At 45.2% G+C, this 24,639-nt stretch overlaps 1 protein-coding gene across 2 annotated transcripts in view; it reads right to left on the reverse strand.

Moving 5' to 3' along the window:
- LOC139272973 (probable methyltransferase TARBP1) overlaps positions 1-24,639 on the reverse strand; it is a 246,165-nt gene that overhangs the window by 105,876 nt on the left and 115,650 nt on the right. For both annotated transcript variants that reach the window (XM_070889181.1, XM_070889182.1), the window contains exons 18-22: positions 22,001-22,200; positions 21,646-21,717; positions 18,132-18,252; positions 14,658-14,771; positions 11,597-11,746 (exon numbers count right to left, since the gene is read on the reverse strand). In XM_070889181.1, coding sequence (XP_070745282.1) covers positions 11,597-11,746; positions 14,658-14,771; positions 18,132-18,252; positions 21,646-21,717; positions 22,001-22,200 — 657 coding nt within the window. The remainder of the gene's footprint in view (positions 1-11,596; positions 11,747-14,657; positions 14,772-18,131; positions 18,253-21,645; positions 21,718-22,000; positions 22,201-24,639) is intronic.

Consider the following 24,639-nt stretch of genomic DNA (forward strand, 5'->3'; position numbering starts at 1 on the left):
CTGGTTAGCCGAGATGAACTGGAAATGGGGGGATGTGCACGCCATTTCATCTGTAGAGCAAAGTTCATGCTCACAGGTCCTACAAAAGTTCGAGTCATTATTTCAACCTGGCGTCGGGACTTTCAAAGGCACCAGAGCTGTGCCGTATGTGATGCGGGAGAAAATTGAGAGTGAGTTGGACAGGTTGCTAAGAGCGGGCATAATTTCGCCCGTTGAATTCAGTGACTGGGCAAGCCCCATCGTCCCTGTCTAAAAACGGATGGCTCGGTCAGGATCTGCGGCGACTAAAAGGCCACCATCAACCGAGTGTCCCTTCAGGACCAATTCCCGCTTCCGAGAGCGGAGGATCTTTTTGCCACATTGGCAGGCGGCAAGCTGTTCACCAAGTTGGACCTCACTTCAGCCTACCTGACCCAGGAACTGGCCGAAGAATCCAAGCTACTGACCACCATCACCACGCACAAGGGGCTGTTTGTCTACAACAGGTGTCCTTTGGCATTGGATCAGCAACCGCTATCTTTCAGAGGAACATGGAAAGCTTGCTCAAATCCATCCCTGGAACAATCGTATTTCAGGACGACATCCTTATCACGGGTTGAGACACCGAGGTACACCTCCACAACCTGGAGGAGGTGCTACGCCGACTGGACCGGGTAGGCCTGCGACTAAAGAAGTCCAAGTGTGTGTTTTTGGCCCCAGAGGTCGGGTTTTTGGGCAGGAGGGTTGCCGCAGACGGGATCTGGCCTACCGAATCCAAAACTGAGGCGATCCGTCGCGTACCCAGGCCCGGCAACACATCGGAGTTGCATTCATTTCTGCGACTATTGAACTATTTCGACAACTTTCTGCCGAACTTAAGTACATTGTTGGAGCTGCTACACGTACTCCTGCGTAAGGGTTGCGATTGGGTTTGGGGGGACTGTCAAGAACGGGCTTTCAATCGGGCGCAGAACCTGCTTTGTTCTAATAAGTTATTGACCCTGTACGACCCCTGTAAGAAATTGGTTTTGACATGCGATGTATCATCCTATGGGGTTGGGTGCATGTTGCAGCAGAGTAATGATGAGGGCCAACTCCAACCTGTGGCTTATGCCTCCGGGTCGCTCTCCCAAGCAGAACGGGGGTATGGGATGGTTGAAAAGGAGGCACTTGCATGTGTCTACGGGATGAAAAAGTTGCACCAGTACCTTTTTGGCAGAAGGTTCGAGTTAGAAACGGACCACAAGCTGTTAACATCCCTGTTGTCCGACAGCAAAGGGGTCAATGCAAATGCGTCAGCTCGCATACAGCGATGGGCTCTCACGCTGGCTGCGTATGACTACACCATACGGCACCGGCCAGGCACCGAAAATTGCGCTGACGTGCTCAGCAGGCTTCCACTGGCCACCACTGAGGGGGCAGTGGAGCAAAGCGCGGAGATGGTCATGGCTGTCGATGCCTTTGACAGCGCAGGCTCCCCCATCACAGCCCACCAGATCAAAACCTGGACAAACAGAGATCCCCTCCTATCTCGGATTAAGAAATCTGTCCTGACTGGGGATTGGGCGCCCGCATACGGAGCATGCCCTGAAGAGGTCAGACCGTTCCACAGACGGATGGATGAACTCTCTATCCAAGCTGACTGCCTACTATGGGGCAGCCGAGTAGTCATGCCCCAGAAGGGAAGGGAAGCATTCATCAGGGAACTCCACAGCGAGTACCCAGGCATTGTGTTAATGAAGGCCATTACCCGGTCACATATATGGTGGCCGGGAATTGATGCAGACCTGGAACACTGTGTTCGCAGGTGCACGACGTGTGCCCAGCTGGGCAATGCCCCCAGGGAGGCCCCACTCAGCCCGTGGCCCTGGCCCACCAAGCCATGGTCACGTATTCACATAGACTACGCGGGCCTGTTCATGGGAAAAATGTTCCTCATTGTTGTTGATGCATACTCGAAATGGATCGAGTGCATCATATTGAATTCATGCACGACATCCACCACAGTGGAGAGTCTGCGTGCGGTCTTTGCGACCCACGGCTTGCCGGACATCCTAGTTAGCGACAACGGCCCGTGTTTCACTAGCAATGAATTCCGGAAGTTCATGTCGGGTAATGGTATCAAACATGTCAGGACAACGCCATCCAAGCTGGCTTCCAATGGCCAGGCGGAACGTGCGGTCCAAATCATAAAGCAAGGCATGCTCCGGATTCAAGGACCCTCCCTTCAATACCGTCTATCGCGCCTCCTGCTGGCCTATAGGTCCCGACCGCACTCGCTCATGGGAGTCCCGCCAACGGAACTATTGATAAAACGTACACTTAAAACTGGGCTGTCCCTCATTCATCCAGTCTTGTCAGACATTGTTGAGGGCAAGCGCCAGTCCCAAAATGAGTGCCACGACCGTAACTCAAAGGGGAGATGGATAGCAATCGATGACCCTGTATTTGTTCTTAATCACGCTTTGGGGCCCAAGTGGCTTGAGGGTACTGTAATTGGTAAAGAGGGGAATAGGGCCATAGTGGTCAGACTCAACAATGGACAGATATGCCGCAAGCATCTGAACCAATTAAAAAAAAGGTTCAGCATGGACACTGAGGAACCTGAGGAAGATCATGAGATATTGCCCACACCACCGCCAGTGAACGAGCAATAAGAACTTTCAGCAGCATGCACAGTCCCTGCGGCCAGCCCGGACGAGCCGGAATCACCACAGAGGACAGAGACGCATGCCAAGGCTCAACAACCAGAGCCCCAACTGCGGCGCTCCACGAGAGATCGTCGACCACCTGAAAGACTCAATCTTTGACCCAAAGACGTCGGGGGGAAGTGATGCCATGTTTGTAACCCTCACATAACTGTAACCTTTATGTAACAACACTGTACACTCTATACACCTGAGAAATGCACACCTTGACCACAGGGGATGAACTTGTGGGAGACACTCCTCACCTGGTCATCCAGGTATATAAAGGGAGGTCCCACGCAGGGTCATCACTTCTTGGTCCTGTGAATAAAGATACCGGTCACAGAGTGACCTTGTCCCCAATATGTGCCCCGTGTTGATTTGCTGTAAGGTGTAAGGACACAACAGGAGGGATCATAGCCACGTATAATCTCAACTTGAAACTATCCACTACCAGGAGTGCCACTGAATAGCAGTTTGAACTGACAACTAAAACCAATGTTTCCCCTCTTGTAAGCCAAGGCACTGAGGTCAATTGCAGCCTCATTATCACCTCTGTTGTGATCAGCGAACTCAGAACAGACTGGGGATCAGACCTGGGACCTTCCTAGAATACATAGCTCAGCTACTCATTCCCTTAACCAACTGAGGAACATATTAAATTGGCTCCATGTATTTAGCAGACCAGTGCAAGTTGGGCTCACCGTATTCCTTACATAAAATATAAAAGTGCTATGAAGAATAAGCAGCAACCAAGCCTTCATTTCAAATCCCACTGAGGCAAATTTACACCTTTAGCAGTCATAATATGCTGCTTTTAACAGCTGTTAATTTATACAGGAAGGATTGTTAATTCAGTTGCTCTGCTGAAATAGTCACGTAAATTAGGAATATTGTACTGAGTTTCAATTAACTACAAAAGGATTTTTACTTTGAGCCATAATTATAACTCTGGAGATTCCTTTTAAAGCTCCACTTACAAGACAATTCCTGACATAATGAGTCTACACTAATTGGAACAAAAATAATGAAACTGTCCTTCTTTTTATGCCATCATCAATTTACTGTTACTCATCTTATTGTGCTTTTTGCTTTTAGGGCACATGATATTGCAGCAATTAATTCTGTTATAATGCAACAGCCACAGTAATGATCAACAGTAATGAAGATGAGTGCATATCTTAGGCCAATTTCTGGGAAGAAGTTTAGGTTTGAGGATTAAAAGGTACAGCACAGATAATGAAGATGACAATTACTTGTCAACAGTGCTATACAAACTGGGATTAACAAAAGGCACTTTTACTTTGAAAAAATGCAGGCCAGCTTCTCTCACTGTCTTTGGCCCTAGCCATCAATTCCATCACTCGCCCTGGCAACTATCCCAGACTAAAACAGACTGTTCATAAACTCCATGGTCGCGTCAACCCTGAGCTGAGCTTCCGAACTCGTATCGTCTCAAACACCAAAAAACTATTATTTCCATTTTGGTAACATCTTTCTCGTCTGCCCCTACCTCAGCCCATCTGCCAGTGAAATCTTCATCTGTGCCTTCGTCGCCGCCAGACTCAGCTATTTGAATTATCTCCTGGGCAGCTACTCATCCTCTAAAATTCAGCTCATCCTAAACTCTGAATCCTATATCCTTTCCCATACCAAGTCCTACTAGTCCATCACCCCTGTCCTTGCTAACCTACACTGATCCCCTGTTCCCAATACCTCAAATTTAAATGCTCAACCTTCAACCAGAGAGTTTAAATCCCTCTGTGGCCTCGCCCCATTCTATCACTGCATTGCTGCCAGAGGGATTTGCACCAAGTTTGAAGCCCCAGGTCTGGCATGTTCCAGTCATCCTCGAGAAGCAATGGGCAGTCAGGAAATTGTTCTGCAAGGCCATCCAGGGGCATACAACAGTAAGATCCTCCAGTGCTCAGCACCATATAGCTTTCACATTATCGAGGGTGTTAGAAATTAGGAGTACCTAAAATGTCTATGGTTATGCGAATGAAACTGTGACTCGAATAATACTGTGTTTAAATGATTATGTTTTTGTTCGAGACAAGTAAGGGGTTAATGTATACTGAAACCGCTCAAGTTTTGCTTTCCTGGAAACTTGTATTGGAGCTTGAGACGGTGTCTTCAAACTAGTATTAGATTAGATGGATAGACTATTATCTGAATGGTGACAGATTAGGAAAAGGGAAGGTGCAACGAGACCTGGGTGTCATGGTACATCAGTCATTGAAGGTTAGCATGCAGGTACAGCAGGCGGTTAAGAAAGCAAATGGCATGTTGGCCTTCATAGCAAGGGGATTTGAATACAGGGGCAGGGAAGTGTTGCTACAGTTGTACAGGGCCTTGGTGAGGCCACACCTGGAGTATTGTGTACAGTTTTGGTCTCCTAACTTGAGGAAGGACATTCTTGCTATTGAGGGAGTGCAGCGAAGATTCACCAGACTGATTCCCGGGATGGCGGGACTGACATATCAAGAAAGACTGGATCAACTGGGCTTGTATTCACTGGAGTTCAGAAGAATGAGAGGGGACCTCATAGAAACGTTTAAAATTCTGACGGGTTTAGACAGGTTAGATGCAGGAAGAATGTTCCCAATGTTGGGGAAGTCCAGAACCAGGGGTCACAGTCTGAGGATAAGGGGTAAGCCATTTAGGACCGAGATGAGGAGAAACTTCTTCACCCAGAAAGTGGTGAACCTGTGGAATTCTCTACCACAGAAAGTAGTTGAGGCCAATTCACTAAATATATTCAAAAGGGAGTTAGATGAAGTCCTTACTACTCGGGGGATCAAGGGTTATGGCGAGAAAGCAGGAAGGGGGTACTGAAGTTTCATGTTCAGCCATGAACTCATTGAATGGCGCTGCAGGCTAGAAGGGCTGAATGGCCTGCTCCTGCACCTATTTTCTATGTTTCTATGCTTAATATCCCACACAGGGGCAGCCACATATGGTCTTGCCTCCCAGGCTAGCTGTCTGCTTTTTGTAAGTTAGGATTTTTACTTTGTTTAATGTATCTTTAATTTGGCCAACTAAGGCTCAACCTATGTTTCTTCCATTATTACTAATAACCATATTATAATGTTACGGTAGGAATTGGAGTTTGTTTAACAGAACTGCTTGTGAAGATATGTAGAAGTTAACTAGTATAAGGACATAGAATAGAAGGAATTTATGGGACTTAATGTATCATCTCAGGATGGAATAGTCTGTTAGATTAAAGGGAGATAGTTTGGATAGCAACTGGTTGAGTAGACAGCTCTAGCTTGGGCTATGATTAAATGTCACTGCACCAGGGAAGACAAGGACAGATGAGAAAAGAGGAATTCAGATGGATTGGCCTTCAAAATGTATAAACAAGACACATGAGGAAAAACATAAGACCTCTTAAGGGAGGATTTTCATCTGTAGGTTTAGACAAAGAACTCGACATGCCATTGGGCAGCTTGTTTTAACGGGAACGTCAATAGGTTAAATAGTCCTGTCCATATTCTACCCCAGCTCCACCCCTAAAAAGAGATTAAAAGACCTGAAAACCTCTTAGCATAGACTGTGGAGTAAGAACTCGTGAGGGTGGATGCATTGCTGACTTCGGTCTAACACTCTTAGGCAGTTCAGGAAGGGAGAGAGAACAAAGAGTTGTTCGTGCATGCTAGCCATCTGTCCGATCGGGTCTGGTAATAGTTACTTGTCACGGCCGTAGGTGTTTGCTGTATAACTAGTGTGTTATATTCCATCCTAAAACTCTGATTAAACGCAATATACCCACCGTATTGGTTTGTACTCAATCCTGATTATTTGAAAGACCAGTGATAAGTTAATTTCAACAAGAGTGATTGGGAAGGAGACAATTTACTTTCAAAATTTGTATTTCTCGTTATATGCTCAAGCGAGCGATATCGGTGTTTAAGAATGGAACACCATCATCATCATCATAGGCCGTCCCACAGATCTGATCGAGTGTGGTCAGTGCTTCGATGCTGGGGATATTGGGCTGAGCGAGGACACTGACGTTGGTGCGCCTATCCTGCCAATGGATGTGCAGGATCTTGTGGAGGCAGTGTTGGTGGTACTTCTCTAGTGCTTTGAGGTGCCTGCTGTACATAGTCAATGTCTCTGAGCCATATAGGAGGGTGGGTATCACCACTGCTCTGTATACCATGAGCTTGGTGCCTGGTTTGAGGTCTTGGTCTTCAAACTCCCTCACGCGATAGAAGGCTGCACTGGCACACTGAAGGCGGTGTTGGACCTCGTTGCCGATGTCTGCCCTTGTTGACAGTAGGCTCCCGAGGTATGGAAAATGGTCCACGTTGTCCAAGGCCTAGTCGTGGGGGGCAATGCTGTATGGCGGGGGCAGGCTGGTAGAGGACCTTTGTTTTACGAATGTTTAGTGTAAGGCCCATGCTCTTGTACGTTGGCTTGGAGTTCGGCCTCCGAGTGTGCGCAGACGCAGGCATCGTCTGCATACTGTAGTTCAATGACAGAGGATGGGACGACCTTGGATCTGGCCTGGAAGTGGCGGAGGTTGAACAGATTCCCATTTGTCCTGTAATTTAGCTCCACTCCAGGACCTTGCTGAGGGCGAGATGGTGCATTGCAGCAAGGAAGATCGAGTGCGATGACGCAGCCCTGCTTGACCCCGGTCCGAACGTGGAATGGGTCTGTGGTGGATCTGTTGGTCAGGATCATGGCTTGCATGTCATCGTGGAGCAGGCGGACAATGGTGACAAACTTTTCAGGGCAGCCGAATCTGAGGAAGACGCTCCATAATCCCTCACTGTTGATAGTGTCGAAGGCTATTGTGAGGTCGAAGGCCATGTACAGGGGTTGGTGCTGTTCCCTGCATTTCTCTTGGACCGCATGGTGAAGATCATGTCCATTGTGCCCCTTAGTGGGCGGAATCCACATTGCGACTCTGGGAGGAGTTCTTCAGGCACAGGAAGGCGGCGATTCAGGAGGATTCTTGCGCTGACTTTCCCTGTGGTTGACAGCAGGGAGATTACTCTGTAGTTACCGCAGTCGGACTTGTCACCTTTCTTGAAGATGCTCACGATTACAGCGTCTCTGAGATCTCCTGGCGTGATCTCCTCCTTCCAAATAAGAGAGATGAGGTCATGGATCCGCGCCTGTAGTGCTGCTCGGCCATGTTTTTGTGCTTCGACGGGGATTCCATCTGCTCCTGATGACTTGTTGTTCTTCAGTTGTCGGATGGCCTTTTCAACCTCGTGCCTGGCTGGGGTTGTGCTGAGATGGTGGCGGGTGGCATGCTGTGGGATGGAATCGAGGACACTCACGTTGAAAACGGTCTCTGTTGAGGAGATCCTCGAAGTGCTCCTTCCAGCGGGCACTGACTGCTTCTCTTTTCTTGATGAGCACCTCTCCGTTCTTGGCCAGTAGTGGGGTCGGGCCTTGGGTGCTTTGGCCGTAGGTCGTCTAATTGCACTGAAGAATCCTCACACATCATGGTTGTTGGCTAGCTGCTGGATTTCTTGAACTTTCTCCACCCACCATCTGTTCCTTAGGTTGCAGGTTTTTTTTGGTGGACCTCAGCCTTCAGCCGTCTGTAGAGCTGCTTTCTTGCTCTCGAGTTGTGTTGCTGCTTCCAGTACAAGAATGCCTTGCGCTTGTGGCATATTAGCTCCTGGCCGTTCTCGACGAACCAGTCTCGGTGTTTCCTGGTCGAGGGACCGAGCGTCTCTTCGCAGGTGCTGATTATGGAAGCCTTGAGGGTTGACCAGACACTGTGGAGACTCTGTGTCTCTGGAAGTTGTCAGGTTGGTAGTGAGGCGCTGGCTGAATAGGGCTTTCTTAACAGGATCTTTGAGTGCACCGACGTTGATTTTCCTGCGGCATTGTTTCTGTTGCCGTTGTGGGGGAATGTTGATGGTGATGACAGAGCGAATTAGGCGGTGGTCCATCCAGCAGTTGTCCGCTCCTGTCATGGCGCATGTGATGCGTGTGTCTTTGCGGTCCCTCGCTTGGACGATGACGTCGTCTAGCAGATGCCAATGCTTGGAGCGAGGGTGTTGCCATGAAGCTTTACATTTGTCCTTCTGATGGAACAGGGTATTGGTTACGACAAGGCCGTGTTCTAAGCATTTTGTCAGGGGAAGGAGTTGGCTTTCCCTATCCCCTCTCTGCCGATCACACCTCCCCAGAGGTCAGTGTCCTTTCCGACTCTGGCGTTGAAGTCATAAGCAGATAAATGCAGTTCTGCTGAACTGTAGAGTTAATAAAAGTATTAAAATTGATATTTGACGAGAACTTGCATTTATATAATGCTTTTACCACTTCAGGACAGCCCAGGGTATAACAGCTAATGAATTACTTTTTAGGTGTAGTGCTGTAGTAATGTGGAAATATGGCAACCAATTTGCAGACAGCAAGGTCCCACAAACAGTAATGAGCTAAAATAACCAGACAAGCTGTTTTTAGTACTGTTGGTTGAGAGATAAATGTTGGCCATAAGTCACATTAGCATTTACCAAACAAGGTGCCTTCCTTGAAGCGTTTCTTTTGTTTCTCAATTACTATGGTTTTAATTCTAAACATGCTGAATAAAATGGAAAAATTCTGAACTTTGTCATGCTTACAATGATAAATCGCACTGTAGTACCACAAGGACCATCTTTTGTGACATAGTTATCTGCAAAATGAAGTGCTGTAGTGTCTGATGAAAAATCTGTTTGCGAAAGTACAGCTAGACTACATTAAAATATAAAACTTGTCTTTTCAGTTGTTGCCTGGCTCTCAGTGGAATCCATGCTCACCCTGGCCAATGACAGGGGGCTGGATTTCTTAACCTTATTAATGCAAAGCCCAGAAATCTTCCCTCTACAGTGCATGTACCATTTCTCACTGATGGTGAAGCGAGCGGCAGTGGAAGGAGCAGAGGGATGTAGAGCTGGAGAAATAAAATGCAACGAGACCATGGAGAAATGTGAAGATGAGAATAAGGATGTTGAAGCTGATATGCTAGGGGACAGGAAGCCAGTGAAGAAGATCAAGGACATGTGTGATTGGGATGCAGGAAGGATATATTCTGCATAAATTTCTATAAGGTGGAGCTGGGGAGGTCAGGAAGGAGTGAGCTGAGGTGATGAAGATATGTCAGAGGAAAAGGTAAATGTACCTGCAGCATAAAATGTTCCCTTTACCGTTACCCCTTCTGTCATGTCGAAGAAATTCTACTTTGATGGTTATTTCTGCTTCTGGGAAACCAACTATTTTGCATCTCAAAACTGCCACTTATATAACATCAGTAAATAGCTCCAGAGGGTCCCAGCTGATATTCTTTTCAGCCTTGGATGTCATTTGGAGCTATCCAAAAACTGGGAAGTTCAATGCCGGTGGCAGAGATAGTCCCTTGCAACAGCCAAGAATGAATTTGAATAAAACACGACCAAACACTGTGCTGATCAGCACCAGTGTGCACAAAACCACTTTCTGTTACAGAGCCCTTCCCTACCTCTGCATCTTTCCCTTCAGGCTGTGTGGCCACGCAGCTGTCTACCGGTCTCGCACAGCCCAGGACCGGCTTTTCAAATTAAACATTTTGCGTGTGCGTGCAACTTTGAATGGGCCACGCAGCCTATTACAGGGACCACGCACCCAAACCAAAATACAGCCCTCCGAGATCTCTGCGCACTTCCAATTGTGGCCTCCTGAGCATCCCCGATTTTAATCACTCCATCATTGACAGCCGTGTCTTCAGCTGCCTAGACCCCAAGCTCTGGAATTTTCTCCATAAGCCTCTCCCGGCTCTCTACGTTCTTCACCTCCTTGAAGTCTCTTCTTCAAACTTACCATTCTGACCAAGCCTTTGGTCACCTGTCCTAATATCTCATTATGTGGCTCTGTGACAATTAAAAAAAAAAATAATGCTCCTGTGAAGCGCCATGGAACATTTTACTAGTTAAGGCGCTATATAAATGCAAGTTATTATTGCTGCTGATGTGTCTGTAACTGACCTACTGATCAACTTTTAGACCTGCAACAGTGGGTCTCTGGGAGGCAGCAGAAATTACATTTCTGCAGCAGTTATTAAGACTTAAAAAATAAGTATTTGGGAAAGCATAGAATGGTAGTACAGGTGCAGCGTCCAAAATCTGGAGTTCCGGAATCCGGAATGTTCCGGAATCCAGATCTGTCGAATCTGCCGAACTCGAGATCCCGCCGCTGCCTGACCTCGGGCCTCACCGCCCTTACCTCAGGGCCTCCTCGCCGGCCCGCCTGAACACCTCCTCCACGACGGGGCCTGCCTGAACAGCTCCACCACAGCGGGGCCCCGCCTGACCAGCTCCTCTTCGGCGGAAGCCCTGCCCAAACAGCTTCTCCTCGGCAGGGCCCCGCCCAAACAACTCCTTGGCGGCTGGGGCCCGCCCAATAACCTCATCGACGGGGCCAGCGGCCCAAACAGCGAGCATCCCCCCCCCCCCCCCCGCCCCCCTATCTGATGTTCCGAAATCCGGAAATATCCGAACCTGGGCTCAGATGTTTCCGGATTCGTGACATCAGAAAGACGTTCCAAAGTCCGAAAAAAACGCGGAATCCGGAACGGCCTCGGTCCCAAGGGTTCCGGATTCTGAACCGCTCCACCTGTACTATTTCCAACACGTACTTTATTTTAAAGACATGTAACAAAGAGCTTAGCAGAGATTCTATATATTTCACAAGTACAACAGGCCCATTATTGGAATGTCATTAGTAAACTGAAACCGTACACGGAAGTAAATTACTAATAAGAAATGTAAATTCCTGCAATACTGGCATTTTGAGAGGTATTGATCGTCTTACTAATGACCCTCTGCCCCTCAGTCTCCCCCACCCCCCCGGCCCCGCCAGTATATCTAAATAGATTTAAAGAATGGTGTAGAAAAATAGGAGGAATAGTAAGATGTAATTAATAGTGTTTTACTTACGTAACTGAAGCATCTCCAGAAAGAATCAATAAATTCGGGACACTTCTGTAGAATCAAGATGATGAACCATTCGATGAAGTATTTTACAGATGCCTGATTGTCACTCAAACCAGCTTGATAAACAGTTTCAATTATGGTGCTCAGAAAAATCTGTGGAACAGATTGATGCAGTTTTAGTGCAAGTATATGGGCACTACGTCAATTAGATGATGGCAACTAATGTGCTGCAGGCAGCTGCAACCTGAAGGTAAAGCTGCTTAGGGATCACTAAAGGAAGACCTGGTAGAAATGGGTTTAATGGCCATTGACCCAAGTGAATCTCAACAAATTTATTTTGGGCTGGAAATTGGCCAGCCCTGCGCCCGTTTTCTCGGGAATATTTTGCCATTTTTGGCAGAAAAAGGTGATCGGGTAAATTGGCCAAGGTCTTGCGCCAGCGGGTTTGAATTCGGCACACCGGTATTCTGGGTGAAAAAAAAACCAGCCGAGAAAAGCCTGCGTTGCAGCCCCAGAAACAGCAGTAAAAAGTATAAAGATCTGCAAAAAAGATAAGTTAAAGTTTTTGGGCTAGATTTTCCAAAAAAATCCACCAGCGCCAGACTGTCGCCCAAAAATTACCACCGGCAAAAAATTCCACAAAAAAAAAGGAAAAAATTCCACCCGGCGAAAAAAAAATGGACCTTACACCCCGATTCTCGGCGGAAAATGGAATCTTGGGCCGATTGGGCAGTTCTTAAACAAAATGGGCGGTAATTACTAAAATTTAGACCGAGGCTGCGGGTTGGGCCTAGGAGGAGTAAAACACAAAAAATATTTTTTTCCAAAAAACATAAAATAAAATAAAAATCAGAAAACATTCTCAGGACCCTTTTCACTTTAATCAGCGTAAAAAAAATTAAAATAATAATTAAAAACCCATTAACTTGCCTTTTTCTGCAGCGCTGCTTACCTATCGCCCAGCTCCCGCTGCTTCTCGTGGGTGTTTTTTTTCCTACTTACCTACGGGTCACCGCTGTGTCAAAAATCGGGCGATGGCAGACTATGGACGGTTCACGACAGCAGTCCGCTCCCCAGCGAAATTTCAAAACCACTGGTGGAACTCTGGAAATTTTCATCGACTCGGTTTTCACCCAAAACGACCAATATCACCGAGAAACTGGACGGAGATGCAGTGCAAATTTAGGCCCTTTATTTTTTTAAATTCTTTTTCAACGATTCGCTAGATAAGTGTCTTGTGAACGTTTTGTGATTTTTTATTTTTTGCTATTTTTTTTTTTTTCCCCCCCCCCCCCCTCCCAGGGCCTGTCTTTTAGAGGCAAACAGCCTCGGACTAGAACATAAGAACATAAGAATTAGGAACAGGAGTAGGCCATCTAGCCCCTCGAGCCTGCTCCACCATTCAACAAGATCATGGCTGATCTGGCCGTGGACTCAGCTCCACTTACCCGCCCGCTCCCCGTAACCCTCAATTCCCTTATTGGTTAAAATTCCCTTATTGGCTAAAGTTGGCAAGGACTGCAGTCTGCCGCTAATCCTTGTGCAACACCGATTTTTAGCGCTGGGTGCATTTTTTTTTGCCAATCTTGGGCATTTAAAAAATGGCGGCGTGATTAGCGGTCTTTTTGGCAAAAAATGCCGAAAAAATACCGCTATCACCAAAAGACCAATTTGTGTTGAATTTTTGAATTCAGCACAAGCAATCCTCTGATAAAATATTCACTATGCATCACAATTGTGTTTGTATTTCAATATGTAAACACCATACAGTGACTCAGTGCTATCTCCTCCAACAATCAGAACTACCAGAGAAACATTCGACAATCAACAGTCCGAAAAGTGTTTTTGCCCCCAAATGGGGAATGTGCTATTGGGAGAAATAAAAAGCCTGGTTTTCAGCTACTAAAATTTTAAAGATTATAACAACTACTTCATGGCTAATTACTTTTGGTGTCCTTGTGAATGTAAGATAGTCACTAGCTTATAATGGCCCCAAGTTTCCACCTGATTTGCTCCTGATTTTTAGGAGCAACTGGTGGAGAAGGGAGTATCTTAGAAATCGAAATTCTCCACATTTAAGTTTTCTGCAGTTCTAGTCAGTTAGAACAGTTTCACTTTTGAACAGAATTTTTTCTTCAAAAGGGGGCGTGTCCGGCCACTGACGCCTGATTTGAAAGTTTCCACAGTGAAAACATACTCCAAACTAACTTAGAATGGAGCAAGTGAAGATTTTTGTAGGCCTGAAAAAACCTTGTCTACACATTAAAAAATCAGGCGCAGGTTACAAATTAGGTGTCTGGAATGAGGTGAGGGGGGGGGGGGGTGGAAGGGAAGTCATTAAATTCTACAATAAATCCTTAGTTATACTTATACAAATATTATACAAATAATTCCAACCTGAATAAAAATTTATAAGCAAAAAAAAGATTAAATAAACCATGTTCCTACCTGTGTGAAAGTGCTTCAGGCAGAGAGAAGGCTGCAGGAAGCCTCACAAGTTGAGGCAGCCGTTCCCGACAGCGGGGGGGGGGGAGGCAGTGAGGGCCCGATCGACCGCAACGGGGGGCAGGCAGGGAGGAGGCAGCCGTTCCGGACGGCGGGGGTGGGGGGGAGGAGGCAGTGAGGGCCCAACCGACCGCAGCGGGGGGGAAGCAGGGAGGAGGCTGCAGGAAACGGCTGCCTCAACTTCTGAGGCTTCCTGCAGCCTTCTCACTGCTGCAAGAAGCCTCAGTGCTGATCATGGAAGGGCAATGTGGTTTTATTAAAAAATGTTAAAAATTGAACAGCTACAAAGAACTACAAAAATGGCCGAGTGCCAATGTTTCCTTCACACTGCACGTGCACGAACGCTCCAATGCGCACGCGCAGGGTTGCCGGCATGAAAAAAACTCATTTAAATGGTACCCGCCCCCTCCTACTTACAAAATCGGCGCGAGTGGTAGGCTCCGCGCCAAGCTGACATCGAGCTGCAAAGCGCTCGAGAATAGCGCGTTTTTCTTCAGGCGCCCAGCTCGGAGGGGCACCTGTTTTGCCACGTGTGGAAACTTGGGGCCAATATTTCTACCTGGTCGTCCATTTGAGCAAGAAGTACAAGTAGTGTCTGCCAAATTCTGTTCTTTAGTCGATGCAGCATGGAGTTCACATAATACCGGCCTTTGGTGTTCCTCAGCTCTTCATCCTGTGAATAGGTGAAATAATGATATGCGGCAGATGTGGAAGAGGTATAAGATTAGGCATTCTGGCGTTAAATCCAAAAAAGATAAGCAATACTATTTTGTTCAGCTACGTGAACACTGGGTAAACAACCCTTCCAAAAATAAAATACCACATCCAGCAGGCTTCATTGTAAATAGATTGCAATTTGAATCACTCCTTTTGATCAAATCTCACTCCTAAATTGCAAGTTCTGAAAACACACAGCATAAAACATACAAGAACAGGAAGGATTACAGAATTATCTGCAAAGCCACCGACAGCCTCCATTATGAAATTGTACATCTGCAAATACTGAAACCTTTAAACACTTACAATACATCCAAAAAAACATTATCATCCATTCAATTGTTTATGTGAGGAATAACATAGGTGAACAAATGTTGGTAACATATAATCTAGTAGCTGATCTCTTGTGGTATCACTCAGATAGAAATGCATGCCAGTTTCCCTTCTCCATGTTGGGTTTCTATTCTCATACATACATTAGAAGTTACAACAAGGAAACTGGCCATTCAGCCCAACCGAGACTTACCTTCCACATGAGCAAATAGTCCGAATTACCTGCTAATATTAATTCGTCCCCATTCCCTTCATCCACCTATCCAATCTAACCTTGAATGCTGATGTTGCTTTTGTCTCAACTACTACCCCTGGAAGTGCATTCCACAGCTTCACAACTCTGTGTAAAGAAGTTTCTCTTGTGCTCTGTTCTAAATCTCTTAAATTTAAACATGTATTTAAACATGGTCACTCATTCTAGGCTCCTCAACCACTGGACCCAGTCTGCTTCTCTCAACCCTGTCCCATCCTTTCAAAATTTTAAACACTCTTATCATATTGCCCGTAACCTGCATTGGTCTAACAAAAAAGCTCAAATTTTTCTTCACATTTATACTTCGTCATTGTGCATTCTCTAAGGCCTTAAAATCCTTCCCTGTTATAGCACATATTATTCAAACTGTACTATTGCAGTTTTATATGAAAACATTTTGCAAATGCCCCTTAGTTGCATATGCAAAGGCCCTAACTCTTCTTTCAGGTGCGAGCCCTCGACATCTCTTCCTCTGGCTTTAACAAAATGGCAGGTGGCGCACTTCCGTCACAAAATGTGCTTGCGGCGCCGCCCGCCTTATTGGATGCTTTGGCACCCGTTTTAAACCTGTAAAACTGGTTCTGTGTCAACCCATTTCTAGGCCTGTGTCTTTCTCGCTATTTGTGTCAGAAGTGTGAGTCATTAGAATCTTTGTCTCACAAGTGTAAAAAATTAGCGATTATTTTTTAAACTGCCAAAAAGGACAGGTGGCTAATTTGTTGGCTTCAATATTCAAGCTCATGCGCCAAGTTAGTCTCTCTTCCTCGCCGCACAATTCTGTGCACTTTCTGACTTTTACAGAACACAAAATTGTATGTAATCAGAACATGATCATTTTTTTGCATTTTTTGCAGAACTGGCTTCTCTATTTAAAAAAAACTCAATATAAATATTACTTCAATAAAGTTTTTATAATTTGCCCTTTTGTCTTTCAAATTATTTGAAGGAAAGCTACCTATAGAAACTGCTGGATGCTAAAGGAAATACTGCATCTGTGCAGCTAACTGAACGGAAGTTAGCCACATTGTACAGGCTAAAACTCCACAATCCAAATAATGAAAGCTTTTGGGAGTGGCTGAGGCCGTCAAAGAAAATCTTTAATGAATGTGTTCAAAGAGGCAAAGACAAATCAGTGGATAAATCTGATCATGAAATTGTGAAATATCTTTTTTTATTATTGTGTTTAAACCTTTATTTTGGACACCACCCTGTATCTGTTTCAGTTGGAGAGAAAAACTGCTGGGTGAAAAAAATTACAGAAAGTATTTTGAGTGATGTGTGGGAACCCAAAGGCCAAACTAAGCAATCACAGGGCGATATATTCTCAGTACAAAATTGCAGCCACTGGGCTCGAAATTCGGTTTTAGCGAAAATGGTATTTTTCCGCCAAAATTACTGTTTTCGTTTCACTATCGCTATCAGGCCAGAAATTCAACCTTTAATTTGCGCAGCGGTAAAAATCGGCATTGCACGAGGATTCATGGCGCAAACTGCGATCCTCGCCAAATTTAGCCGATACCGCTGTGAGAGAGGCCTTGGGAGGGCGGAAAAACACCCTCCCAAAAATTGGAAGAAACAAAAACAAATTCACAAAACATTTACAAGACACTTTTGTATCGAATTGCTGAAAAAGAATTTAAAAATAAAAACTTTAATTTACCTTTTTGCAGGTATTCAAACTTATCGCTGCTGGCAGGGCTGCTACAGCAGGTTTTTCCCCTGTCGGTATTCTGAATGCAGAATACGGGTGCGGAGAGTGCCAAATTTTTGGCAAAAACGCTATTTCGGGTCTTGCACAGCGGCACTCCTCTGCCCAGTGGTGCATGCCCGCAAAACGTCACCGAATTTCCTGCCGACCGGGTTTTCGCCAAAAAGGGTGAAATAGCAGCAAAAACCCAGTGGCAAAAGGGCCGAATTTCTAGCCCATTGTGTGTCACCCAACATAACACTGTTAATGTTGAAAATTTTGAGATGGGCGACGGGTGATGTCATCAAAACCCTGATCGCCATTTTGGAGCGTGGGCAGGAACATCGGCAGTGCCCAGGTACAGAGGAGTGGGAAGGTCAGGGCGGAGTGCAGCAAGGAGCAGCGGAAGTGCGACAGATGAGGGTACGGGGCCCAGAAGAGCCGAGGGCCCAGGGGCAGCACGGGCCAGCCCACACTGCGATATCTGTGCGCACTAGGTCCGTGCAGCAGAGCAGGTCTCCAGTCGTCTTGGTTAACCCTTGCCACTGGACCAAGACCTAGCTCTGTCAAGCCCGTGTGGTGGCTGGTGTGCAACGGTCACCACACGTTAAAAAAATCCATGCAGACATATTCCACCCCCTCAATTGGAGTTCAGGACCTGGAACATCGGGTCCTTCCTCAAAACATTTGTGAAGTCGTGGAAGCAAGTCATCCTCGTTTGAGGGACCGCCTATGATGATGAATGTTGAAAAAGCCCATCATAATGCCACCTCTGGGAGCGACAGGGATTTAAATGAGTTTTCAATGACAGCACCAAATGTATTATAGAATTGATAAGATATAATGTTCAATTTTCCAGTATATTACTGTCACATGGTCAAGATAATTACTGCCATCACGCTGAACCGTACTTTACTTCCTTGTATGACCAAAACACAGCGCCAGAATTTATCTTACTTGTTCAGTAAAGAATCGCAGTCATTTGTGAAAATGTTATGCCAGTGATACTTGTACTGGGAAAATACCAGAAGAAAGATAATTACCTTCTCAAGGAGTTTGCTAACAAGATTCTCCATGAATTTCTTGTGCAATGGATTCAATCCATTCAGTTGACAGAGGAAGTTAATGGCCCAAATCCGCACAGATTGATCATCTCTGTTTTCACTGCAAGGTGGTAAATTGGGGAAAAAAATCAACTATTTTTAGGTGTGAGTAAGTCCCATCCAGATAATGGTTCAAAAGGTTACGGCTAAATAATCTGATTCCAGCTTTACTTAAGGAAAATAGTAAATAGATATTTCCCTGAGAGCATTTACTTTCCAATTCCCGCTCTCCATTTGTTTTCATGTGACCTCCCCAAGGCAAGCATCATCTGTGCCACGTGTACACACAGATAGATGGCCAGCTCTCAGGTGCCTGCTAATGTCGTTCTAACCCAGCTGATGGGAGATATGCAGGAAGGGTTACTTGCGAGTGCTGCTCCTTCATCCAGTGCACTCTGGCTAATAGTTGACAACGAAACCGAAACCATGGTTCGACCTTTCAGACTTTGAGTCCATTAAAACGAATGCTTTAAGGAAAATATCACAAGCAACATCCGCGGAAATTATGCTCAAAAGATTGCCAAGAAAGATTATAAGATTGTAGTGCATATTTTAGTTTTTAAATGCGTCGGTTTTTTGTAAGAGCCAAAATACTAAAAGTTGCAAAATACAACTACAGGCCACGTGGTTACGCTGTTACTGCGGGCAATTAACCAGAGTCCAACTAAGAAAAGTCATTGATAACCCCTTCATTCCACGTGAAATGTAGCAGCTGGATTTCCCCACAACAAGCACATGGTTCTTAACACTTGTTAGGAAAAAAATAATTATGTGGAAGACACAAAATCTAACAGTTAAGCTCTCCATTAAGTACTATGTGGTTATATGGTTACTAACCACTTAACTTTAATTATTATGTCGCGTATCTCTGGTGTAAGGGACGGTAGCATGATGTTTATGTTACTCGACAAGTAATCCAGAGGCTGGACTAAAGATCCAGAGACATGAGTTCAAATCCCACTATGGCAGGCGGGGAATTTAAATTCAGTTAATAAATAAATCGAAATTAAAAAGCTTGTATCAGTAATGGTGACCATGAAACTACTGGATTGTTATAAAAACCCATCTGGTTCATTAATGTCCTTTAGGGAAGGAAATCTGCCGTCCTTACCTGGTCTGGCCTATATGTGATCCCAGACCCACAGCAATATGGTTGACTCTTAACTGCCCTCTGAAATGGCCTAGCAAGTCTGTCAGTTGTACAAAACCGCTACGACAAAGTCAGCACTGTGGGAGTACCTTCACCACATGGACTGCAAGTGGTTTGCCACCACCTTCTCAAGGGTAATTAGGGATGGACAATAAATGCCAGCCTTGCCAGCGACGCCCACATCCCAGGAACAAATAAAAAAAGGCAAATTACTTTTTCATGTAACATTTTACCCAAGTTATGCTGGACGGGTGCATTTCTGTCTTACCCAGCAAATTAGAATGAGCATACTTATTTTTCCCTATACTTAAAGGACCTTAAATGTAAACCAGTGGTTTCATTAAGAATTAACGGTAATCTAGTTTGGGGAGCAGGGAAGATGTCCTTAATGCAGCACAGTTGGTGCAATCTTGGTGTAAGATAGATGATGCTGACCAACTGAGGAAGCATCTAATCCTATGCAAGGAAAATTGGAAAGTTTTTTGTTGCCTGATTCAAATGAAACACCTGCAAGAATGTAATCTTATGCTTTGACTGATCTGTCCAGGCTCTATCAAAAGATAAGAGATAATCACTAGAAAGTGAGGCAGCTTCAACATGGAGATTTGAAAATATTGTTAAAAAATTCTGAGTTTGAAGCAGTCACCTTCTAGTGATCAGAATGATCCATGCGTGTCACATGCTGAAGCTGTGTCTCAATCTTCCAATGTGATTGCTCCATGGGAAGCGCATGATCTATTCCCACAATTAGCAGGACAAGATTGCTATAATTGCTATTATCGCAATATGATTGCTCGGAGAAGTGGTTCCCACAAATCAGAGGCCCACCATGTGTTTTTATTCCTCAAAAACGATGAAGACTTGCTTCCACTCTAAAAGTGAGTTCTCAGGTGACTGAACAGTCCAATACGGGAATTACAGTCTCTGTCACAGGTGGGACAGACAGTCGTTGAAGAAAAGGGTGGGTGGGACTGGTTTGCCGCACGCTCCTTCCGCTGCCTGCACTTGTTTTCTCGGCGACGAAACTCAAGATGCTGGTAACTGCTCTCCAGTCCTTACCTAACTGGCTTTACACACAAGTACAATCCTGCATTCACCCCGCTGAGCTTCAGTCTAAAATGCCAATCCATCACTCCCAAACAGTGACTCCCAACTTGAGGACCCTCTGCTTCCCAACTCTTGCCTTTGAGCCTGCGTACCTCTCCCACCAGCTCCTTCCCCGGGAGGCCAGAATATTATTTTCTTTTATCTACAAGATTGGACTCTCTTTCCTTTCCGATGCTCTACTAGTCTAAGTTTATCTCTTCGTTGCGCCAGCTCCTCAGCTCTCAACCTCAGATTGCACTATCCACTTCTGACACATCTATCACTTTGCTATGAGCCCTAGATCTTAAAGATAAAAGATGGGAGTGAATCGAAGGAACAAATGCAAGAAGTGTAAAGATAGATTGTAAGATTTACAAGAGAGCGGTAATAAGACACTTCTACTGAAAGAGCAAGGCAGGAAGAGCGAATAAAAGCAAACGGAGAGGTCAAGAGATGATTCAATGTATGGGAGCGTCATACAGAGAGAAAGAGACAAACTGAAGCACAAGGCAACTAGCTGCCCAGATAACTGCTGGTGAGTAAGCAGGGGCACAAGACCAGATCCCTAGCCCAGATACCAGGTGCATTGTCACGTGCAGTACTGGGAGCTGCAGCCTGACGTTCTTTATTAGTGACAATACAAAGAGCGTCCCAAAACACACACCTCCATGGTCCTCCCTAGCAATGCCAAACATGTGAGAGATGTGCTGGGACTTGAGCCTCAACAGTGCAGCCTGGACACAACATAGGATGGGGATATTCACGAGAGATACAATAGGAGACTACTAAGCTCTGAATACTTAATTCTCTTTATCCGCAAGCAACACTCCAATTTTACTTAATTTACCAAATTTTAATCTATTCCTGCTCTCAAGTTCAATGTGCCTGCTGGTAGATTGTAGAAACAGGATTTAAGAAAATCCACAATCAAGAAACGGCCAAATCCATTAAACAACCAAGTCAGATCAGCAGCAGATAAAAAGTAGTAAATTCAAGTTGTATGAAAGCAATGCAATAAAAGTGCTTTTTCACCTGCCATTTTATGCAACAATATCAATAAGTGCAGGCCAGCTGATTACAAGGACTGCAAGTAAATCCCGTTTTGTGAAAGGGGCACACTGTGTGAGCATTTTCCGAGTTCATGAATCATTCTCTCCCCTCATCCAAATCAGCTCCGCCTATTCCTGCAACCAATTCAGAAACCAGCTATTCCCTTACTTTTCAGTAGCTCTGTTGGCCGCACAGTCTTCTCCCAGTAGTTCTATATGGGTATGTACATCTTGAATTATCCTAGACAAAAAGAAACAGAATTGACACTTTAAACCCTTTGAAAACCCACCAGAAATTTACTATACACAGAAAATCAGAGCCAGCTTGTGAAAAAGTACAGTAGAATTTTTTATTTCACATTTGATTATGTAATTAAATGTAATTATATACTTTAGACGTTCAACTTTTCACATTTCCAATAACTATCTCCACAAATTTTGTAAAATAACAAAAGATCTGAGATTGAAATTGACTTTTAACATTTGAAAATTAAGTTCTCTAAAATATTTTATAATCGTTTTACCTCTGATCCTTCCTAAAAACAGGCCCAAATAGACAAGCTTCTACAAAAAGATCGACATGGTTTTCAGCACATGTGAAAGAATCTTGTTGGTGACCTTTAGCAGTAGAAACAGTGGGCAACCACATTTGGCAGCAGTGAGTAATTAACATGTTGAAGACTCCAGTTTTGGTTTGCGATATTTCAAGCAACTTGTTTATAATCTACAAATGGAAACAAAGAATGAACATGTATTTTGTGTTGTACCTTTCATGACCTCAGGAAGTCCCAAAGCGTTTCACAGCCAATGAAGTGTAGTCGCTGTTGTAATGTAGGAAATGAGGCAACTAATTTGTATAAAGCAAGACCTCAAAAACAGCAGTAAGATATATGATCAGATAATGTGTCTTTTCAGTGAAGTTGGTTGAGGGACAAATGTTAGCCAGGAAACCAAGAGAACTCTCCTGCTCTCCTTCAGATAGTGCCATGGGATCTTTTACATCCACCAGAGAGGACAGACAGGGCCTCGGTTTAACATCCCATCCGAAAGACGGCACCTCTGACAGCATAACATGCTGCACTAAAGTGTCCGAGTAGATTATACGTTCAAGTCTCTGGAGTGAGGCTTGAACTCATGACTTTCTGACTCAGATAAGGCAATGCTGATACACATCCCAACATGAAGGGAACGTGAACTACCTTTAAAAATGAGTTAAAAAGAATAACTGTAAACCTGAAATAAAGACAGAAATGATGGAAATGTACAGAGGCATCTGAAAACAGAAAAGATAGGTTAATATTTTGAGGAGAGACACTTTATCAGAACGGGTGAAAGGTTTTTACACAAAATAGGAACTTTTTTTTTTAGATGCCTATGGACTTATGCATATATATGCATACGAGACTCCCTAAGCAATTGCTCTATGCGGAGCTCCTTCATGGCAAATGAACCAAAGGTGGGCAGAGGAAACGTTACAAGGACACCCTGGTGAAGTGCGACATGACCACTGACACCTGGGAATCCCTGGCCAAAGACCACCTCAGGTGGAGAAAGTGCATCCGGGAGGGCGTTGAGCTCTTCGAATCTCTACGCCGCGAGTGTGAAGAGGACAGGCGCAGGCAGTGGAAGGAGCGTGTGGTAAATCAGCCCCAGCCCCCTCTTCCCCTGACGAATGTCTGTTCCACCAGTGACAGGGTCTGTGGCTCCCGTATTGGACTGTTCAGCCACCAAAGAACTCACTTTAGGAGTGGAAGCAAGTCTTCCTCGATTCCGAGGGACTGCGTATGATGATGATGACTTTTAAAAAAACACTAAAGGGGAAATAGTTTGTTAAAATCTTGCATGAAATATGTAACGCTCTTTTTCTCCATTTATTTATCCATCACTGGTCCATGTACCAAGAGCCAAGAGCCCAGAGCATATATAGCAAGCTGCAAAGCCACTACTGTTACTGTCCTGGTAAAGATTCCCCCACCCAATCTGTTTCCTCCTTACTGAGAAATGCCTGTCACACTTAGTGATTCCTTGCAACGTTGTCAATGCAAGTGACAAAATCAAAATGGCCGAGAATGCAGCGGGAAAACAATGTGTTCTCATGCCGTTGCCAATTAAACTCAACTTCCGATTTTCCATTCCTTCCTGTGGGGTAGTATTCGTCCTTCACTAGCACAGTGGAGACTGAATATTATAAATGCAAGGAATTACAAGTGCAAACCCATTCCATGCCATGTGTTTTGAACCACCAGAGTTCTCTGCCCATCCTAAATCTATTTTTAAAAAATTGACTTGACCAGGCTTTCCAAATCAAACAGGGCCACTCTCCTCAAGGATCTCTGAGGCATCACGGTTAAATTCTGGTAGCTTCCCTGCTGAATCTGTTGCAGACAATACACCTCTTCAGCTCCATCATGCACTCGACTCCCAGAACATTGGATCAAGTCTGGCCCCCTGCACTACCAACATCAGCATCATCATAGGCAGTCCCTCGAAATCGAGGAAGACTTGCAGCCACTCTAAAAGCGAGTTCTTAGGTGACTGTACAGTCCAATACGGGAATTACAATCTCTGTCACAGATGTAACAGACAGTGGTTGAAGGAAAGGGTGGGTGGGGAGTCTGGTTTGCCGCACGCTCCTTCCACTGCCTGCGCTTGCTTTCTGCATGCTCTCGGTGACGAGACTCGAGGTGCTCAGTGCCCTCCCGGATGCTCTTCTTCCACTTACGGCGGTCGTAGCCAGGGACTCCCAGGTGTCGGTGGGGATGTTGCATTTTATCATGGAGGTTTTGAGGATGTCCTTGAAACGTTTCCTCTGCCCACCTGGGGCTCGTTTGCCATGTAAGAGTTGTGAGTAGAGCGCTTGCTTTGGGAGTCTTGTGTCAGGCATGCGAACAACGCGGCCCGCCCATGCTGGGGATGTTGGCCTGATCGAGGACACTAATGTTGGTGCGTTCATGCAGACACTATTTTCCAGCAAACAGAAAATTGAGGTGCACAGGTATTTTTAAAAGGATATCGATAGTTGCTTAAAAAAAAAAGAGAACTATTAAAGGATAACGAGAGTGAGTGGTGTTGGCTCACATAGTGAAAAATACACATGCAGACTTGAAGGGTAGATTGGCTGGTTTCCATGCTGTGAAATACTTACCACCCAACAGGGATACCA

The sequence above is a fragment of the Pristiophorus japonicus genome, chromosome 9 (genome assembly GCF_044704955.1).
Source record: "Pristiophorus japonicus isolate sPriJap1 chromosome 9, sPriJap1.hap1, whole genome shotgun sequence".
Lineage (NCBI taxonomy): Eukaryota > Metazoa > Chordata > Chondrichthyes > Pristiophoridae > Pristiophorus > Pristiophorus japonicus.